The sequence below is a fragment of the Mesoplodon bidens genome (genome assembly GCF_964165515.1).
Source record: "Mesoplodon bidens genome assembly, chromosome: 11".
NCBI classification, from domain to species: domain Eukaryota; kingdom Metazoa; phylum Chordata; class Mammalia; order Artiodactyla; family Ziphiidae; genus Mesoplodon; species Mesoplodon bidens.
Window position 1 is genome coordinate 47,139,567 of NC_138167.1, and position 19,825 is coordinate 47,159,391.

At 47.1% G+C, this 19,825-nt stretch overlaps 1 protein-coding gene across 1 annotated transcript; it reads left to right on the forward strand.

The window, feature by feature from the left end:
• Positions 1-2,273: 2,273 nt before the first annotated feature.
• FAM186B (family with sequence similarity 186 member B) lies at positions 2,274-19,543 on the forward strand (the record flags this gene model as incomplete). The annotated part of the gene is given in 13 exon segments (XM_081248352.1): positions 2,274-2,369; positions 3,190-3,415; positions 7,346-7,513; positions 7,516-7,527; positions 9,636-9,766; positions 9,770-10,691; positions 10,694-11,295; positions 12,323-12,352; positions 12,356-12,514; positions 15,119-15,198; positions 15,200-15,295; positions 15,999-16,184; positions 19,399-19,543. Coding segments are annotated over 13 exon segments (2,853 nt in total).
• Between the last annotated feature and the right edge of the window lie 282 nt (positions 19,544-19,825).

Below are 19,825 nucleotides of genomic sequence, written 5' to 3' on the forward strand. Positions count from 1 at the left end.
TGTCATTTCTGCTTTGATTCATGGATTATATAGAAGTGTGCTGTTTAATTTACAAATATTTGGGAATTTTCCCAGATATCTCTCAATTATTGACTTATAGTTAATTCCATTGTGATCAGAGAACATATTTTATATGATTCTAATCTTTTTAAGTTTATTGATATTTGTTTTATGGTTCAGATTATTATTCCATATGCATTTGGAAATAATGCATCCTGCTGTTGTTGGGTGAGATGTTCTATAAATGTCAATTGAGTCAAGCTGGTTGATAGTATTTTTCAAAACCTCTATATCCTTACTTTTTTTTTTTCTACTTTTTCCAATTCCTGAAAGAAAAGTGTTGAAACCTCTAACTCTAATTGTGGATTTATCCATTTCTCCTTTCACTTCTATAAGTTTTTCACTTCATGTATTTTGAAGCTATGTTATTAGGTTCATATCTATCTATCTATATATATAAGATTATGTCACCTTTATTAGTTAACACCTTTATCATTATGGAATATCCCTCCCTTTTTATCTTTGCTAATCTTTCTTGTTCTAAAATCTGAAATTAATATAGCCACTCTAGCTTTCTTTTGATTAGTATTAGCATGGTTTATTTCTATTCATCTTTTAACGTATATGTATCTTTTTATTTTAAGTGTGTTTCTTGTAGACAGAACATAGTTGAGTATTGGGTTTTTCTTAATTGAATCTCATAATATATCTTTTAATTGGCTTGTTTAGATCATTTATTTGTGATCTAATTTTTTAAATAAATGTATGGGTTTTTAAAAATTAATTTATTTGGCTGCATCGGGTCTTAGTTGCGGCATGTGGGATCTTTTGTTGCGGCACACAGGCTCTTCGTTGTGGTGCATGGGCTTCTCTCTAGTGTGTCACACAGGCTCCAGAGTGCGCGGGCTCAGTAATTGCGGTACGCAGGCTCTCTTGTTGTGGTACGTGGGCTCTAGAGCTCGCCAGCTTAGATGTCCCGCGGCATGTGGCATCTTAGTTCCCTGCCCAGGGATTGAACCCACATTCCCTGCATTGGAAGGCAGATTTAACCACTGGACCACCAAGGAAGTACCTATTTGTGATCTAATTATTAGTATGATTATGTATAAAAGAAAGAAGAAGTGGGGAGGGAGAGAAAGGGAGAAAAGGGGAAAGGACCCCAAATTGGGAATCAGAAAAGCAGGTTGAAGTCCTGACTCTGTACTTCCCAGCTCTGTAACTTTAGATAAGTCTTATAACTCTGATCCTCAGCTGGCTCTACATGTTTGTAAGGATAAATAAGTTATTTGTAACCTACAGCATGCTCTGAAATCATAAGGGATTAAAGGACCATCCAGTGCCAGATGTATAGATAGACAGGTATCCATAAACCAGGGTGTGACTGCCTCAAAGACAGAACTAGGTCTCACTGTTTTTTGTATTTCTAGCATCTAGCCCCATGCCTGGAACATAGAACGTTACCAATAAGTGTTTGTTGAGTAAATGAGGCAATGAAAGAATTAACTTTGAATAAGTGAATGAATGATAGTATGTAAAAGACCGGTGGGTGTCAGGTGACAAGTTGTTAAGTGGCTATGGCACTGCTAAGAACTGAAGTTACAATGTTTAATTCCTTATCCGTTAAATGTTTCAGTAACATGGAAGAATAATTTGCACATATATGTATTTTTACTTACAGCTTCATTAATTCAACACATGTTTATTAAGTGCCTACTATATACCAGGCAAAGTTCTAGTCCTGGGCATACAATGATGTCCATTTTAATCATTTGTTTTAAAAAGGCCTCTGGCACTGATGATTACCTTCAGTGACAGTGTTGGTTAAGCCCTGACTGCTGGTGCAAATTGAAATACATTCCCATTAGTTATTGATTGGCTGTAATTTTGTTTTAATTAAAAGTTCTTTGGGAAAAGAACTTTTTCTAATTACTGTTTCCTACTTTTAGCCGTTAATATTTAGTTTGGGAGCATAACATTTAATGATTTTTAAAAAGCAATAGGTCAAGTTAATATATATTAGGTGATGGATTAAAAAGCTAGATAATCAAGCAGATAGATGACAGGGAGTCATTCTTCCAATCAACCTGATGATGTCACTGGAGAAAAGAAGGTCAGTTGGAACGTGATGTCTGGCAGTTACAGGGAGCTGTGGCTAGGAAGAGGGTACTCAGGAGCTGCCCTGGAGTCCTTAACCCCCAAGCAGCCAACATCGTGTGTCCAGGCCCCTGTACCAGAGACACAGGACATCTCTGTGACTGACAGAGTGATCCCAAATGGAGAAAGACGAACCCCCACTGTTGGTGACCCCTGCGTCGGTGAAAGCCATCATCTCAAGAATTGAGGCTGCCCAACTAACTCGGGCTCAGGAGGTAACCCCTTGAGATGAGGGTGTCACCCTTCTGTTGGGGTCTGATGTGGAGGCTGGGAACTGAGCCCAGATTTGGGTAAGATTCCAGCTCTGGGCCCTCAGGGGTTCTGGGATCCTAGCAAGCTGTGTTTGTGGACAGATTAGTGGAGGGTGAGCTGGAATCAAACCGCCCTCGAGGCAGGGATGGGCCCAGGAAGCAGACAGCCCACAGGGAAGCCCTAGGTTGGCCCTGAGACACATCGTGGTGGGTCCTACCAGGGCAGGAGGAGGGGCCCAGAGTTCATGATTGGGGTCTGTTCTTGGCAACCTGTCAGAGTGCCCCAAGCTGAGCCCTAGAAACTCACAGGGAAATGGCCAAAGATTCAAATCACCCTGCACGTGAGCCTCTGGTGCACATTTTTAATGGGAGCCTCTGATCCTGAGGGTTTCTTGGGGCCTCATTTTTCTAGTCTGTTGCCTCTGGATCCCTGTGAGGAGAGATGTCCAGAAGTCCCCAGCAAATTCTGAAATTCTGAAGAAATGTTCGCTGTGGATTTTTAGTATTCTCTCCCTGAGCTGGTCTTAATAATCAAAATGACAGTAATTAGAGCTAACACTTATTTTATGTGCCAGGCGCTGTCCTAAGTGCTTTACAAATACTGGTTCATTTAATCTTTACTAAAACCCTGTGACGTAGGTACTATAATTATCTGCACTTTACAAATAAGAAAACTGAGGCCCCAAGAAATTAACTGACTTGTCTAAGATCACACTACTAGGACATGGCATCTAGCACCAGAGTTCACACCCAAAAACACTACAATCTGCTGCCTTCCATATAGGATATTTCTTCCCAGCTCTCAGACATCTTGGACAATGTCAACTGTGTCATCAACCGCTTCCAGGAAGAATTAGAATATGATTTCAAAAAAAAGGCAAAATCTCACCAGACAGAGCAAAAGGGCAAGAACAGATTCATCTTGCTGGAGAAAATTACCTCATTCTCCAATGATGCTAAGACTAAAGAGAAGCACTTGTATGAAATTCTCCACTGGCTAGGTGACTGGGGTGAGTTTGCAGGCTGGGTGCAGTCCTGAGGTCGGGTGCCTTCCCCGCCAAGATGCTGGTCCCAGCTCACTCAGCCTCCTCCTTTCCCCTACCCTAGGTCAGCATTTGCTGGGAGGGGAGTGCAGGGTGGTGGGTGCAGAAGGCACAAAAGACACATCACAGCACCTCTCCAGTGAAACATTGTCCCACTCATGTCGCAGCATATCACCTCTATTCCCTAGAGAGGCAAACATGTCATTGTCCAAAACATAATAGATTGTGATATTAGGTGCATATGTGATGAAGCCTAAGTCATGGGTTCATTCTTACATCTCATTTTTTAGTAAGATAGAACCTAAATGCAAACTCACACTAGCTGTTTTATTTTTCCAGCTTTATTGAGATATAATTGACAAACACCATTGTGTAAATTTAAAGTGTACATGTGATTATTTTATATATAAACATATATATGTATATAGTGAAATGATTATCACAATAACATATCACCTCACATAGTCACCCTTTGTTGTGTGTGTGGTGAGAATATTTAAGATCTACTCTCTTAGCAAATTTCAAATATAGGCATACCTTGGATATTGCAGATTCAGTTCTAGACCTCCACAATAAAGTGGATATCATAATAAAGTGAATCATGTGAATTTTTTGGCTTCCCAGTACATGTAAAAGTTGTGTTTATACTCTAGTCTATTAAGTGTGCAATAGCATTATGTCTAAGAAAACAATGTACATTAAATATACTTTATTGCTAAAAAGTGCTAACCATCATCTGACAATGCAGGGTTTGCACAAACTTTCAATTTTTAAAAAATGCAGTCTTTGCAAACAACAGTAAAGCATAGCACAATAAAATGAGGTATGCCTGTATACAATACAGTATTATTAACTGTAGTCACCATGCTGTACATTAGATCTCCAGAACTTATTCATCTTATAATTGAAAGTTTGTACCCTTTGACCAACATCTCCCCATTTCTCTCACCTCCCAGCCTCTGATAACCACCAATTTACTCTGTTTCTGTGAGTTCAACTTTTTTTAGATTCCACATATAAGTGAGATCGTACGGTATTTGTCTTTCTTTCTCCGTCTGACTTATTTCACGTAGTGTAATACCCTCAAGGTCCATTCATGTTGTTGCAAATGGCAGGATTTCCTTCTGTGTTATGACTTAATAATATAGATCTTCCTTAGCTTATGATAGGGTTATGTCCCAATAACCCTATCATAAGTTGAAAATACCATAAATTGAAAATGTGTTTAATACACCTAACCTACCAAACATCACAGCTTAGCCTAGCCTACCTTAAATGTGTTCAGAACACTCGCATTAGCCTACACTTGGGCAAGATCATCTAACACAAAGCCTATTTTATAATAAAGTGTTTAATATCTCATGTAATTTATTGAAGACTATACTGAAAGTGAAAAACAGAATGGCTGTATGCATACAGATGGTTGTAAGTGTATTCATTGTTTACGCCTGTGATTTTGTGGCCTCTTAGAGCTGTAGCTTGCTGTTACTGCCTAGCATCATGAGAGAGTATTGTACCATATATCACTAGTGTGGGAAAAGATCAAAATTCAAAATTCGAAGCATGACTTCTACTGAATGTGTATCACTTTCGCCTCATTGTAATAAATCATAAGTTGAACCATCATAAGTTGGGGACTATCTGTATTTCATTATATATACTACATTTTCTCTATCCATTCATCCACTGACTGACACTTGGGTTTTTTCCATGTCTTGACTGTTGTAAATTATGCTTCAGTGAACATGGGCATGCAGAAATCTCTCGGAGACAGTGATTTTGTTTCCTATGGATATATACCCAGAAGTGGGATTGCTGTACTATATAGTAATTCTATTTTTAATTTTTTTAGGAACCTCCATACTGGTTTCCAAAATGGTTATACCAATTTACATTCCCACCAACAGTGCACAAGGGTCCCCTTTTCTTCATGTCCTCACCATTACTTGTTATCTCATCTTTTATACATAATAGCCATCCTAATAGGTCTGAGGTACTATCTCGTTGTGGCTTTGATTTGCATTTCCCTGATGATTAGTGATGTTGAACACCTTTTCATATACCTGTTGGCCATTTGTATATCTTCTTTAGAAAAATGTCTATTCATATCCTTTGCCCATTTTTTAATCGGATTATTTGTTTTTTTGCTATTAAGTTGTGTGAGTTCCTTTTAGATTTTGGATATTAACTCCTTATTAAATACATGGTTTGCATGTATTTTCTCCCGTTCTGTAGGTTAAGGCTTTTCACTTTGATAATCATTTCTTTTACTGTGCAGAAACTTTTTAATTTGATGTAGTTCCACTTATTTATTTTTGCTTTTGTTGCCTTTGCTTTTGGTGTCATATCCAAAAAAAAATCATTGCCAAGACCAATATCAAGAAGCTTTTCCCCTATGTTTTCTTTTAGGAGTTTTATGGTTTCTGGGCTGGTATTTAAGTTTTTGATTAATTTAGAGTTAATTTTTGTGAGTGGTATAATATAGGAGTCCAATTTCATTTTTTTGCATGTAAATGTACAGGTTTACCAGCACCACTTATTGAAGAGATTATCCTTTCCCCATTGAGTGTTCTTGGCTCCCTTGTCAAATATTAGCTGACCGTATATGCATGGGTTTATTTCTGAGCTCTTGATTCTGGCCCATTTATCTATGTGTCTGTTTATATGCCAGTGCCATGGTGTTTTGTTTACTATAGCTTTGTAATATAGCTTAAAATCAGGTAGTGTGATGCCTCCAGCTTTGTTTTTCTTTCTCAAGAATGCTTTGGCTATTTGGGGTCTTTTGTGGTTCCGTATGAATTTCAGGATTGTTCTTCCTAGTTCTGTGGAAAATGCCATTGAGATTTTGATAGGGATTGCACTGAATCTATGGATGACTTTGGGTAGTATAGACATTTTAACAATATTAATTCTTCTGATCCATGACATGGGTTATGTTTCCATTTACACGTGTCTTCTTTAATTTCTTTCATTAAGGTCTTATGGTTTTCACTGTAGAGATCCTTCACCTCCCTTGTTAAATTTATTCCTAAGTATTTTATTGTTTTGATGCTATTGTAAATGGGATTGTTTTCTTTATTTCTTTTTTGGATAGTTAATTGTTAGTGTATAGAAATGCAACTGACTTTTATATGTTGATTTTGGATCCTGTAACTTTATTGAATTTGTTTATTAGTTCTAATTGTTTTTTGTGGAGCACACTAGCTATTTTATAGAGGGACCCAAGGGTGATATTCAAAGTACTGAATGGATACTGAGCCAAACAGCACTGATGCCAGCTGTAAGCAACTGGTATAGCCATTTGGGTGTGGACCAGCTGCATGCAGCCCTGGAGCCAGATGCTACCCCCGTTAAGATCAGAGTTATCTGATCAGGAGACTTCAGTCTGGTGTGAGGTATGGTGGACGCTACAGTGTTGGAGGAAGATGGTATAGGGATATGCCCTACCCCTGCTCATATTGCCCTGCCCCTGAGGAGCTCTTGGTTCTGTGGTCCTTCAGCTGCTCCCAAGAACTAAGCAGGGCTGTTGACTGCAGTTAATTAATTTAATTGTCCAGATATTGGACTAGGCAGTGAGGATAGAGCAATAACAAGATAGGCACATTCCTGGCCTTGTAGTACAACAGTGCTGTTTTATGTCTATGCATATTTTCTACATGGCGGGTCTCATGTTAATCATTTCACTTGTATTATCTCATTTAATCCATACCCAACCCTTTTTTGGCAAGGATACTAAGGCTTAGGGGAATAAGTGACTTGCTCAACATCATACAGCTAATAAGAGGTTAAACCAATCCAACCTCAAAGCCTGCTGGTGTAACCCCTGTCCTATAGGGCTATTTGGGGCTCCCTAGAGGACAGACTATTCTCAGCCTGCATCTCCCACTCTCTCTCCAGGTGACAGTCTGACCTATGAGATCAGGAACAGGAAGAGTGAGGAGGAAGAGGAAGCCCTGGATGAATGGATCGAGGTGATGGAGAAGGTGTTGCCCCTCTCCCTCATCGCCACCAAAGGAGGCATCGAGTCTCTCATTTCCCTCTGCTCCACTCTCATTGAAGGACAAAGGAAAGGGCACAGAGTAAGTTCCAGGAGCACCTGGCAGGGGAGCTGGGTGGGGTGGATGCCATCTCAAGGAAAGAAGTCACACACCAGGGCCTATGGGAGTCTTTCTGATTCTCCTCCATAACAAAAGCTTTAGCTGAGATGGATGGTCAGTGGTAAGAGGCTGGGGTGGTGGACCCAAGCTGAGAAGTGAGCAGTTCTGGGCTGTCCCTCAGGGCTGAAGGAAGGTGTGATGTGGAGACAGGTCCTTGTTGGTGCTCCCTGGAGCTGCGGCCTCGTATGGGGGAACAAGGCTGGAAGGTCAGAAAGGGTGGAGTTTATAGCTAGAGCTAGAGGAACATCCTTTCCTTAAACCAAACCCAGATGCAGAGCCAAGCAGTCTGGTGAGACTCAGCTGGAGGACCTTCTAGAACCTTCTCGATTGTGGCTACTCCAGAAGTACCCAGTCAACAACATGGCTCAACCTTGAAATATTACTCCTCTCCGCACTAGAAGGGGCCCGAGATTATCTAACTGCCACACTTTGTAGATGAGAACATTGAAGCTCAGAGAAGAGAAGGATCCACAAGGAAAGCCTGTGGCAAACCTAGGCCCCACGCATAGGTTTTCTGGCTTCTTAATCTTACTCAAGAGCATGGGCTTCGGAGTCAGACAAACCTGAGTTTGAATCCCAATTTCTAGCTGTGTGACTTTGGGTAAGTTACTTCATCTTTCTGAACCTCACTTTCCTCATATGCAAAGTGAGGAGAGCATTGTCTGCCTTACAGGGTTCCACATGGTGTGAGGCATCTGGCACTGTGCTTAGAACACACACTCAGGGCTTAATAAACAAGAGCTAACATTATCATTTTACCATTGATTTTCATGGCCAGGTTCCTTACCAGTCAAGCAAGGTCGATAGCTGGGGGAGGGAGGAAGCAAGGAAAGGTGGAGGAGAAGGAGACAATCTCTCCTACTGTCCTTGTCATATTATGTCTTGAAATATAGTTATTTGTTTACTTGATTTATTTCCTTACTAGGTTATAAATTTCTGGAGGGCAAAGGCTGTGTCTTATTCATTTTTTTAGGGATTAGTTATTGAGCACTTTCTAGGTACCTGGTACAGTGCTTGGTACTAAACATGTATAATCTACTTACGTCCCATGAAGTAAATGCTATGATTATCCCCATTTTTCAGAAATAGAGGTGCTGAGAAGTTAGGAAATTTGCCTAAGGCAGGTGGTAAGGATGGGATTCAAGCCCGAGTTATCTGACTCTAGAATCCATGCTCTGAACCGTTAGAGCATATGGCCTCTCTGACAGTATTAGCTAAATGCTAGCTTGATTTCAGTGTCATTTAATTTCCATATTTCCTTTAGCCCCTCATCCAAAGTTAGCCAGTGTTTTGTCTGCCAGTGAGGTTCACTGAATGAGAAATGAACGAATGCTCCAAGATAATCACTCCAGCAGCTCTACACATGGTAGATCCAAGGGGATACAACTATGACCATGGACCATCCCTGAGGAGCTGAAGTTTGCATATGAATGGGTTTGAACACAAAGTGCACAATCGGTGTTTATGTACATTTTCCTGCTTTCATCAGAGTATCAAAGGAGTTCATGACCCCCATATGGAAAAATACATTAGTCATTATAAAAGAATGTAAACAGTTGCAGGACCATGTGATAAATTCTCTACAAACACAGTCCAGTGGTAACAGGAAAGGAGAATACAACTTCCCAGGTGATCTAGAGTCTAAGTGCCAGGTGGGCTTCCAGAATTTAGATAGTTGGCAATAGGTAGCCAAACAGAGATATTGAGACTGGGAAGTAGCGTGATTAGAAAAATCACTCTACTCCAGGGAAATATGGAGGATCAGGAGTGTGTTGAATTGGGTTGAACTGGATCGAATAGGTCCAGACCCCTCTGGGTCCTGCAGGTGCTGTGGAGCTGACAGACCCTGACAGGTAAGCTCTGAGCCCAGCAGAGATCTCTCCTGACAATATCTCCCCTGGCCTCATATAATGCCCCAGCTCCTTATCGCCAAAGCCCTAAGAAGGTTGGATGGGAATTTGGCCAAGCAGGGTGTGGAGAATCAGTATAACCCTTGAGTTTATTGCCTTTGTTCTCTCCACCTCTCCTAGTGTCCAAACTCACCTTCTGGCAGAGCTGGTGGAAACAAAGCCCACAAAAAGGGATATCTTGCCCTCAGCCACTGAGCTCAGAGCAGGTGCTCCAGGACAAGCACACTACCTGCATAAGGGTCTCCGAGGTGTAGTCCATGCTGCAGGAACTTGTGGACTCCACGATGTTCAACCAGGGGGAGGTTCGGGCCATCAGGTACATGTCTGCTGTGGTCGAGAACCTCAACAAGGCCTTGATGCTCCAGCACAAGGAGAACAGAAGCCAGGAGGCCAAATACAGGCACCTGAAAATAGAGATGACCAAAGAACTCAGCAGCCAGAGGCTCTACTTCCAGAAGTCCCTCCAAGTGGTCAAGAGTAAGAGAGATGCCCTACTAAAGCAGGTAGAAATTCTAGGGGGAAAGTACCATGACCTCCTCCTGATGAAGCATGCCTTAGAGTTCCAGCTGAACAAGGCTCAGTCTGCTAGAGGTCAAGTAGAATACTCAGTCAAGATCTTGGTTGACTCCCCAACCCCTGCCAAGAAAGAGGCCCTCCCAAAGAAAGAAACAGTCATAGAGGAAACCCAACAGGAACCCAAGAAGGAGGAACAGTTTTCACCACTCTCCCCAAGTCCCCTGGCCATGACCTGGGATAGTAGTGCTAGGCCTTCCACATGTCAACCACTTTCCACCATGACCGTGCATTCAAGGATTGCAGATGTGTACAGCAGCAAGGACACTGAAAATCTTCAGCCTGTGTTGCCATCCTCCATGGATCACAAGTTTCCTAAGAAATGGGAAAGACTGTCAGCAGAAAGCCCAGGCCACAAAGTCAAAGACCAGAAGGACTTCTTCCAGGAAGTGACCCAGGAGAAGGAAGGACTCCAGATGAAGTCCCATTTTCAGAAGCAGCTGTCCCCAGAGAGCTCTAGGAAGGTGGCCTTGGAGAGCAAGGCAGAGCACTGGGAAGAGGAACTCAGCTGGGAGAGGCGAAGGCAGCAGTGGCGGGAGGAGGAGGAGATGTGGCTGCAGTGGCAAGAGCAGTGGGCCCTGCTGGAGCGGGAGCACCGGCAGAAGCGGGGCAGTGGGAGCAGGGGGAGGCAGCAAGGGGGTGGCAGCGGAGATCGGCCCAGGAGCAAGGGCGCCCATGGAGGGGGCCGGAGCAGACAGGAGAGGACGTGGAGAGAATGGGCTTCGTGCCCACCGGTCGATGGAGGGACTTGGAGGAGGCATCACTGGCACCTCCCCAAGGCCGGGCCCAATCTGCTCACCAAGGCAGGAGGCCACACTTGCCCAGGTCCCCTAAGACCCAGCAACCTGCCCCCAGAAACCAGAGGACCATGAGTTCAGCCGAGTTTACTCAGAAACCACGGGCCCACTGTGTTCCCACGACGCCCAAGAAGACAGCCTCCCTTCCTGTCACGGGGACATCCCTCCGAAAGGTGACCCAGCCCCCTTTGCATACATCCCCAGTAACTCTGAAGGGGAAGGTATACCACGTGGACGTGGAGGCCCAGAGGAAGAACCTGCAGCTCCTGACTGAGGAGGATCAGCTGGGGCTGCCCCACGACCTGCGCCACAAGGGGCGGGAGCTCACCACCACCGCCATGGAGCTGAATGCGCTCAAGCTGTGGTGCCTGTGCCATAAGTACATCCTCTACAGACATTTCCAGAGCCTCTGGTAGGTCCTCCCTGGCACCCACCAGCACCCACCCACACCGCTGCAATATATCGGCAGAGCCAGATCCCAGTGAGAAAGGAGGAGCATGGGGCAAGTGTGATGAAGAGAATCACCCCACTCCTGGACAGGGTTCCCCCTGAGGGAGGGTACCTGCGAAGGACACCTGACCTCGGAGCCTTGGGCAGCCCTGAAGGTGTGGGAGGTCAAGCACTTACACACTGCTCTCTAGTGAGCTTTCCTGCAAGCCTTTCTTCCTGTCTTCCTACTGCCCTGTCCATAACCCACCTAACATGCTCCCCCATTTGCCTTACTTTTTTTTTTTTTTGCGGTATGCGGGCCTCTCACTGTTGTGGCCTCTCCCGTTGCAGAGCACAGGCTCTGGACGCGCAGGCTCAGCGGCCATGGCTCACGGGCCCAGCTGCTCCACGGCATGTGGGATCTTCCCGGACCGGGGCACGAACCCGTGTCCCCTGCATTGGCAGGCGGACTCTCAACCACTGCGCCACCAGGGAAGCCCTGCCTTACTTTTTTTTTTTTTAAGATGTTGGGGGTAGGAGTTTATTAATTAATTTATTTATTTTTGCTGTGTTGTGTCTTCGTTTCTGTGCGAGGGCTTTCTCCAGTTGTGGCAAGCGGGGGCCACTCTTCATCACGGTGCGCGGGCCTCTCGCTATGGCGGCCTCTCTTGTTGCAGAGCACAGGCTCCAGACGCGCAGGCTCAGTAGCTGTGGCTCACGGGCCTAGTTGCTCCGTGGCATGTGGGATCCTCCCAGACCAGGGCTCGAACCCGTGTCCCCTGCATTAGCAGGCAGATTCTCAACCACTGCGCCACCAGGGAAGCCCCCTGCCTTACTTTTATTCCTGTTTCCAGCCCAGCCCAAGCCTCCTCACCTGACAACACCTCCTGCTTCTCTGCTCCCTGTTTTCCCCAGCTCTCACAGACACAGAGTCATCTCTGGTTAACAGAGAGTTGGGGGCAGGAGGAGGCTCCTTCACCCACTAAATCACTTCTCTCTCTTCCCAGACAAGAAGTGATCAACCATGTACAAGTTGTGTGAGAAGCTGGGGCTGCCTACAAGGCCCAGAACCTCTACCTCTTCCTGGAAAACGTCGACCGCCTGCAGAACCTCCAGCTGCAGGCCTGGACAGACAAGCAGAGGGACCTGGAGGAGAAGCACCGAGAGTGCCTGAGCAGCATGGTGACCGTGTTCCCCAAGGTGGGCCTCCCACCCGGCGACCTTCTCAGGGGTCAGCACAGCCAGCAGGGATGGGGCCAGGGTGGATCCATGGGGCTGTGGGGTGTACCTGGGCGCGGGGGAGCAGTTGGGAAATAAGAGAGCAGGTTAAAGCCTCTGAACCAGGAAGAGGGGAAGGCAGGAGACAGCCTGAGTGTAAGGAAGGTCAGTTTTCCAATCTCCATATGTGGGAAGAGCAAGAGAGGGAGGGACCCTCTAAAGGAGCTGGACAAGAAAGCTTCTTCCGGAGGGGAGGTAGTTGGAGCCTGCAGTCCCGACTCTGTGCTCAGATTCTCCCTCCCCTGTGGGTCTCCCTGTCCTGCTCTTGTCTGACCGGGTTGCTCTCCAGGCTTGGTCACAGCTGTGTCTTCTTTACCCTCGTGCTGGCGACTCCCGTTGCTTCTCTCTGGGGACAGCTCCCCTGCTTTCTCTCTCTCTCTTTTTTTTTTTTTGGCTGCATTGGGTCTTCGTTGCTGTGCACTCAGGCTTTCTCTAGTTGCAGCGAGCGGGGGCTGCTCTTCGTTGCAGTGCACGGGCTTCTCATTGCAGTGGCTTCTCTTGTTGCGGAGCACGGGCTCTAGGTGCACGGGCTTCAGTAGTTGTAGCTCGTGGGCTCTAGAGCGCAGGCTCAGTAGTTGTGCACGGGCTTAGCTGCTCTGTGGCATGTGGGATCTTCTGGGACCAGGGCTCAAACCTGTGTCCCCTGCATTGGCAGGCAGATTCTTAACCACTGCGCCACCAGGGAAGCCCCTCCCCTGTTTCTAGATGCCAGGTCTCCCTCGTTTTAGTGGAGTACCTCCTCCGGTCACTTCCTGACAAAGGGTTCCTGGCATGTAAAATCATTGAGACCCTGGTTGTCTGAAAATCTCTTTACTGAATATCTACTCTTAACTCTTTACCTTAAAATTTTTTTTATTTTTGGCTGTGTTGGGTCTTCATTGCTGCATGCGGGCTTTCTCTAGTCACGGTGAGCGGGGGCTACTTTTCGTCGTGGTGTGCGGGCTTCTCATTGCGGTGGCTTCTCTTGTTGCCGAGCATGGGCTCTAGGTGCGCGGTCTTCGGTAGTTGCAGCACACGGGCTCAGTAGTTTGCTGCACGGGCTATAGGGTGCACAGGCTTCAGTAGTTGTGGCTCGTGGGTTCCAGAGCGCAGGCTCAGCAGTTGTGGTACACGGGCTTAGTTGCTCTGTGGCACGTGGGATCTCAGTAATTGTGGCATGCAGTCCCTAGAGCGTGCGGGCTTCAGTAGTTGCGGCACATGGGCTCAGTAGTTGCAGTGTGCAGGCTCTAGGGTGCACAGGTTTCAGTAGCTGTGGCGCACAGGCTTAGTTGCTCCACAGCATGTGGGATCTTCCTGGACCAGGGATTGAACCCGTGTCCCCTGCATTGGCAGGCAGATTCTTTGATGTGGACCATTTTTAAAGTCTTTCTTAAATTTGTTAAAATATTGCTTCTGTTCTGTGTTTTGGGTTTTTTGGCCGCAGGGCACGTGGGATCTTAGCTCCCCGACCCGGGATCGAACCTGCACCCCCTGCATTGGAAGGTGAAGTCTTAACCACTGGATCACCAGGGAAGTCCCCAGCAGCCAGATTCTTAACCATTGCACCACCAGGGAAGTCCCCCTACCCTTGACTCTTAATTGACAGTTTGCCTGGATACAGAAATCTAGGTTAGAATTCATTTTTCCTCACAATTTTGAAGGCACTGCTCATTCGTTGCCTTCTAGGTTTTGTTGTTGCTGTTGAGAGTCCAAAGTCATTCGGAGTCTTAATCCATTGGGTTTGACCTATTTTTATTCTCTAACGTCTGCCTTCAGTTTCCTCTACTCTTTCCCCTGCTACCAGGGTCAGAAAAGCAGCGAGTGCTGACATGGTCCACAGGAGGCTGGCTGATGGCTTGGAGGGATTGGAGAATCCCACAGCAGTGACTCAGAATCTGCTGAGATCTCCTCTAGGGTTGGGCCAGGAGGTTACCCCACTGAGTCCTGAGCAGCCATGGCCAGAGTCTGGGGGAAGCAGTGTCCTGAGGGATTCAGTGTAAGTGCCGGCATAAGGCAGTTGGAAGAGCCTTGGCCATGGGGATCTCTCCCAGTTCAGTTTCCTGTCACCTTACATTAGTCCTGATCACCTCCTGTAGGTGTCTTGACTTGCTAAATTGGTTTTGAGGTTGAGAAGGAAAGGGACCATATATATAATAATTCTTTAGGTGGCTGTGAGGGTTCCTCCAGCTCCTTCCCCAGGGCCAGGGCAGAGGCTGAATGACAAGACACGGAGAGCATTCCTGACACAACCTGGTCCGGTGGCTCTCACAGTTCCAGCTGCTCTGGCTTCCTTTAGTTTTTTCCTTGTTGTTTTGCCCATTGTCCAGATTCTCCACAACAAAGGAGAAAACAGGAACTAAACCAGTAAAGAACAATTCAAGGAATTTCTGGGAAATGCAATACCCTGAGGTCCCAGGCATATCTAATTGGAGGCATTCCCTGGGCCTCACCCTTTCTGCTCTGCCCCAAGTCAGGCAATGCCTCCTCTGGCACTAGAGAGAGGATGAATACCTTTCTCCCTGATGCCTCTCTGCTGGTTCCTCTTAGCTCCAACAGGAGTGGAACATTAACCTGAACACCCCTGTGGTCACCTCCCCAAAGTCAAGGAAAAGCAAGCCTCCCCCATCCACTGCGGCACATCCATTCCAGCAGCCCCTCCTGCAAGCGACACCTGGAGATGTTTATGACCAAGCACCAGCAATGTGTGCCCCTGTGGATGGCCCAGTAGGTGCACGGAAGCCAGGGGCAGCTGGCTAGGTGGGTGAGGGAGGCAGGGAGCAGGGGTGACCAAACTCGGGGGGGGCTAGCAGCTCAGTGAAGGCACAGACAGGCAAAGCTCACCCCATGAGTTGCAAGGAACCTAGCTTCTCAGCTGCCTGCCCAGCTCTGGCCATTGGCCCAGATGGGGGTATGTGTGTATGTGGTGTGTGGGCTTCACGGCACAGGCTGACCAAGTATGTTTCAAACTATGCAACTGAAAGACTCCTGGGACCCACAGCTGAGAACTTACAACCATTTCTACCCTGAGCATTGGTCTGGCACCTGCCACTGGTCCATCCATATAAATCAACCTGATCCTTCCCACCATGTGACCCCTGGGCTCAAAGAGAGACACCATGAGTCTCTGGGCAGCCAAGAAGGGACACATCCACACCCCCCTAGTGTGGCCAGTTCAGGGCTTCAGGCCCAGGGCATGTGCCTGGAGGAACAGGGGCTGTCTCGGCAGCCTCTTCCAGTAGCTCCTCAGCTAGAGGAGACCCAAGGAGGTGAGATTTAGAGTTGGGGAGGGAAGAGATGCAGCAAGGAAGGCAGTGACAACTATTTGAGAAGGGAAGAAAACCCTGCAGAGCTTGTTGCTTCCCAGTCTCTCCCTTTCTGTAAGTCTACCTCCTCATCTCTTCTTACACTTTCAACTTTCACACCCCAGCCAACAGGGGAACCAGCTGGAGGCCATCTGGAAGACTGATGTGGCCTCCTCCAGTCACCCAGTAGAAAAGAAGACCCCCACCAGCCTGTCCTGGGACCAGCTAGGGGGGTACCCAGATATTCCCCGGCTGTTGGCATTGGATGTGCATTCCTCCTACCACAAAAACTTGATGTCCTTCAAGGCCTGGTAAGATGCAAGGCCGGACAGTTAATCTGGATTCAGGGAGATCTGCCCACCAAGGGCAGGGCCAGAGTACACACTTCCAGTGTCCAACTGATAGCTGCCCAACAGCTATCTTTCCAAACATTAATAATGACCTCATGGGCTTCCCTGGTGGTGCAGTGGTTGAGAGTCCGCCTGCCGATGCAGGGGACACGGGTTCGTGCCCCGGTCTGGGAAGATCCCACATGCCGTGGAGCGGCTGGGCCCGTGAGCCATGGCCGCTGAGCCTGCACATCCGGAGCCTGTGCTCCGCAACAGGAGAGGCCACAACAGTGAGAGGCCCGCGTATCGCAAAAAAATAAAATAATAATAATAATAATGACCTCATTTACTGTACCACATCAGACAGAGAGATGCTTACCTGCCTCATTGGCCATGAGCTTGGGTCCCCATGCCAGCACCATTCTAGTTCTCTCAAAGGACTCCACACAGCGTCTCAGAAGATCATGAAAGAAGTCTTTCCTTCCCACTTGCTTCCTGGGCTGCACATGAATTGCTCAAGAGGTGTTTCTTGCCCTAGGCCTGGGGGTTATTCTCAAGGAGAGCCAGGTGCAGGTATGGAGAGATGAGAGAGACCAAAAATCTCAGGATAAACTGGGCCCGTCTTTGGCATTGTCATTTCCTTATTGCCTTCAAGAACTGCCCCTGGGAAGAGCAGCTGAGGGGAGGCGGGCAGGACTCAGTGGGCCAACAAGGGACTTTTCTGGTTAGGAAGGTTCAACTCTGCCTCTCTTGGCTTGAAGATGTCAATATTGAAGACTCAAGGCTCTTTCAAGGAGCCTTTCTAGATTACTAACCCCAGCTGCCTCTTGTGGCCCTGGCCCTGCCCCAGTTAAAGATCTTTGACAGGGATGGGAATTCCCTGGCAGTCTAGTGGTTAGGACTCGGCGCTTTCACTGCCAGGGCCCAGGTTGGATCCCTGGTTGGGGAACTAAGGTCCAGCAATCAGTCAATCAATCAATCAATAATATCTTTGACAGGGAGAGGGCACTGATGCCTTCCAGTGTAGACCTAACCAGACCAAGGCTGCAAGATGCTGGTGCTGCCCTCATCCTCTCGACAGGAACTTAGGGAAGACAGGGTGGCATGGCAGCATCAGAGGAGGCTGGTCCTTGGTTGTGATTCCGCTCTGAAGTGGGCCTGAGAATCCCAGCTGGACATTAACATTATAGCCCACCTAGTACATAGATACCTGGTTTTCAGTTCCTGAAGAGTTTCCGTGTGTGTGTGTGTGTGTGTGTGTGTGTGTGTGTGTGTGTGTGTGTGTGTGTGTGTGTGTGTGTGTGTGTGTGTGTGTGTGTGTGTGTGTGTGTGTGTGTGTGTGTGTGTGTGTGTGTGTGTGTGTGTGTGTGTGTTGTTGTTGTTGTTGTTGTTGTTGTTGTTGTTGTTGTTGTTAGTTGATTTGGATACAGCAAACAGAACTGAGAATAACCAAAACAACACTGGCAGAATTTGGTAACCCAGAAATCAACTGGGGCTGCACCCTGCTGAGATTTGACTAAACTTGCCCCTGACTCTAGCACCCCCATAGTGGTATCTCTCCTCTCTGAGCTCCTTCTCTCCCTCTGCATCCCTGCCAGTGCCTGGGCTCTGCTCGTCATCTGTTTCAACCTGAGACACCAACCCCGCACACGTGAATATGTGCACATAAATATCAAGTATACACACTCCACTTGACCCCAAGCATTTCATGATCTTGGTAACTTTCTGAAAATTTAGCGGGTTGATAGGGAAAGGGATTCACAGTGAACAGTACCCAAGAGCAGCCTCCTTTCTTCCCCTCTCTCTTTGGTTTAACGTGCAAAATTCAAAGACTCTTTCCCGTCTCTCATGCAGAGCTGTTCCACCTACACCCATGCCGCCACTGGGATCTCAGCTTCAGACTTAAGCACTAATCAAAATATTGTTCCCAGCAAAGACAGTTTCTCCTTTCCAGGGGAATTTAGGTGAATACAATTTTCTTCCCCTTTTTCAAACTCTACACAAGTTTTTTCAGTTTATCACACTACCAGGTGTAGAGACCAAGCCCTGCTGCTTCTGTCTTCTTTATCCACATGCCAGGTTGGCACCACCTACCTGGGTGTCAAGCTGGTCCTCGAGATTTTAGTGTGGGTGCTGCCTACATTGTCTTGGGATCTTGCTACTGTGGCATGAGAACCTGCCGCTGCCCAGGCTACTGCTGCCCTAGGGTGGTGGTCGTGCTGCTTTCTTCGTGCATTCTCCATGCGTGTGCACCTCTGGAGACACACTGCTTCCACTCCCAAAAGTGCACCCTCTCTTTGGCCGCCTGCCCCTGGCCCACCTCACATCTGCAGGCCCACCTGTTGTGTGGGTCTAGGTCACTCACCTCTTCACGATCCTGCTGACCTCACCAGCTCCCATGGCCAAGCTGTCCAGTTCACAGCACCAGCTAGTTTCATAACTAGGGCCAGCCTCGCACCAACTGTCCCATTCTCCTGGTCTGCCTGGCATTGGCAACCTGTCTCTTCAAACGCCCGCTGGGGTGTCCTCTCAGCATGTGGGGAAGGGCTGTTAATCTTCCCTCTGTGATTTGGGACCATGTCCTTCAAAAACCAGCAGACGCCCTTCTCCAAGATCTTTTTTTCTACTTTGTCTTACAAGTGTCTCCCCTGGGCTCTCTGTCTGACAGGTAAGATAGCTATGTGCCTGTACACACCAAGTGCTGTCTGCAGTTGGAGAAGTATCTTAACCTCGACTCTAACTGCCCTGCCCTCCCTTGCTCAGAGCCTATTTCTGCACAAAGTACACAATGGTTCACACGTGTGTGCTGAGATGCAGTGAGCAGGATTCACAGGCTTCCAACGTGGTGCCGACAGAAGAGAGAGCTTATAACTTGGTTTCTGGGAAGGAACCAAGATGGAGGTGGAGAGGAAGAAACGTGGATGGGTAGCAAGGAGCAGGAAAGAGTGAGGGGAGGGAAGAGGAAGTATTCTGTAACGTGAAACGGGAGGAGGATTCACAAGAAAAGAAACAGAGCCCCTGGGATGTGGCAGAAATGTTGTGTTAAGCAGTTCCACATCTGGGTCAGTCTGGGCCCAGTCCTGGACTGGTCTCCCAGAGACGACCAGGGAAGCTCTCGGGTGGGCTGGGTGGGTACTCACATCTCAGGGCCTTGTTTCAGCTGTTCCCCAACCGGTAACTGTATTAACTGTTTCAGTGCCTCAGTGACCCAAAGAAAGGAAGGCCAGGAACACCCAGAGGAGTCAGCTGAGCTTGTTTGTAAAAAGTCAAACGAGTCCTTTCCCGGAACCCTAAAAAGCCAGAAGCATCGAGACAATCCCAGTCCTTTCTCCATGCCTTAGCCAGTGATTCTCAAATTTGTTCCAAATGCAGATTCCCAGCTGGTGTTTTTAAACAAACACTCTGGGTACTGCTAAGTAATCCTAGAACTTTGAGAAACACTACTTTCCTCCTTCAGTCCCCAAACTGTATATTTTTAATAAAAGAGATGTGTTTATTTTTTATTTTAATTTTTTTTTGCGGTACGTGGGCCTCTCACTGTTGTGGCCTCTCCCGTTGCGGAGCACAGGCTCTGGACGCGCAGGCTCAGCGGCCATGGCTCACGGGCCCAGCTGCTCCACGGC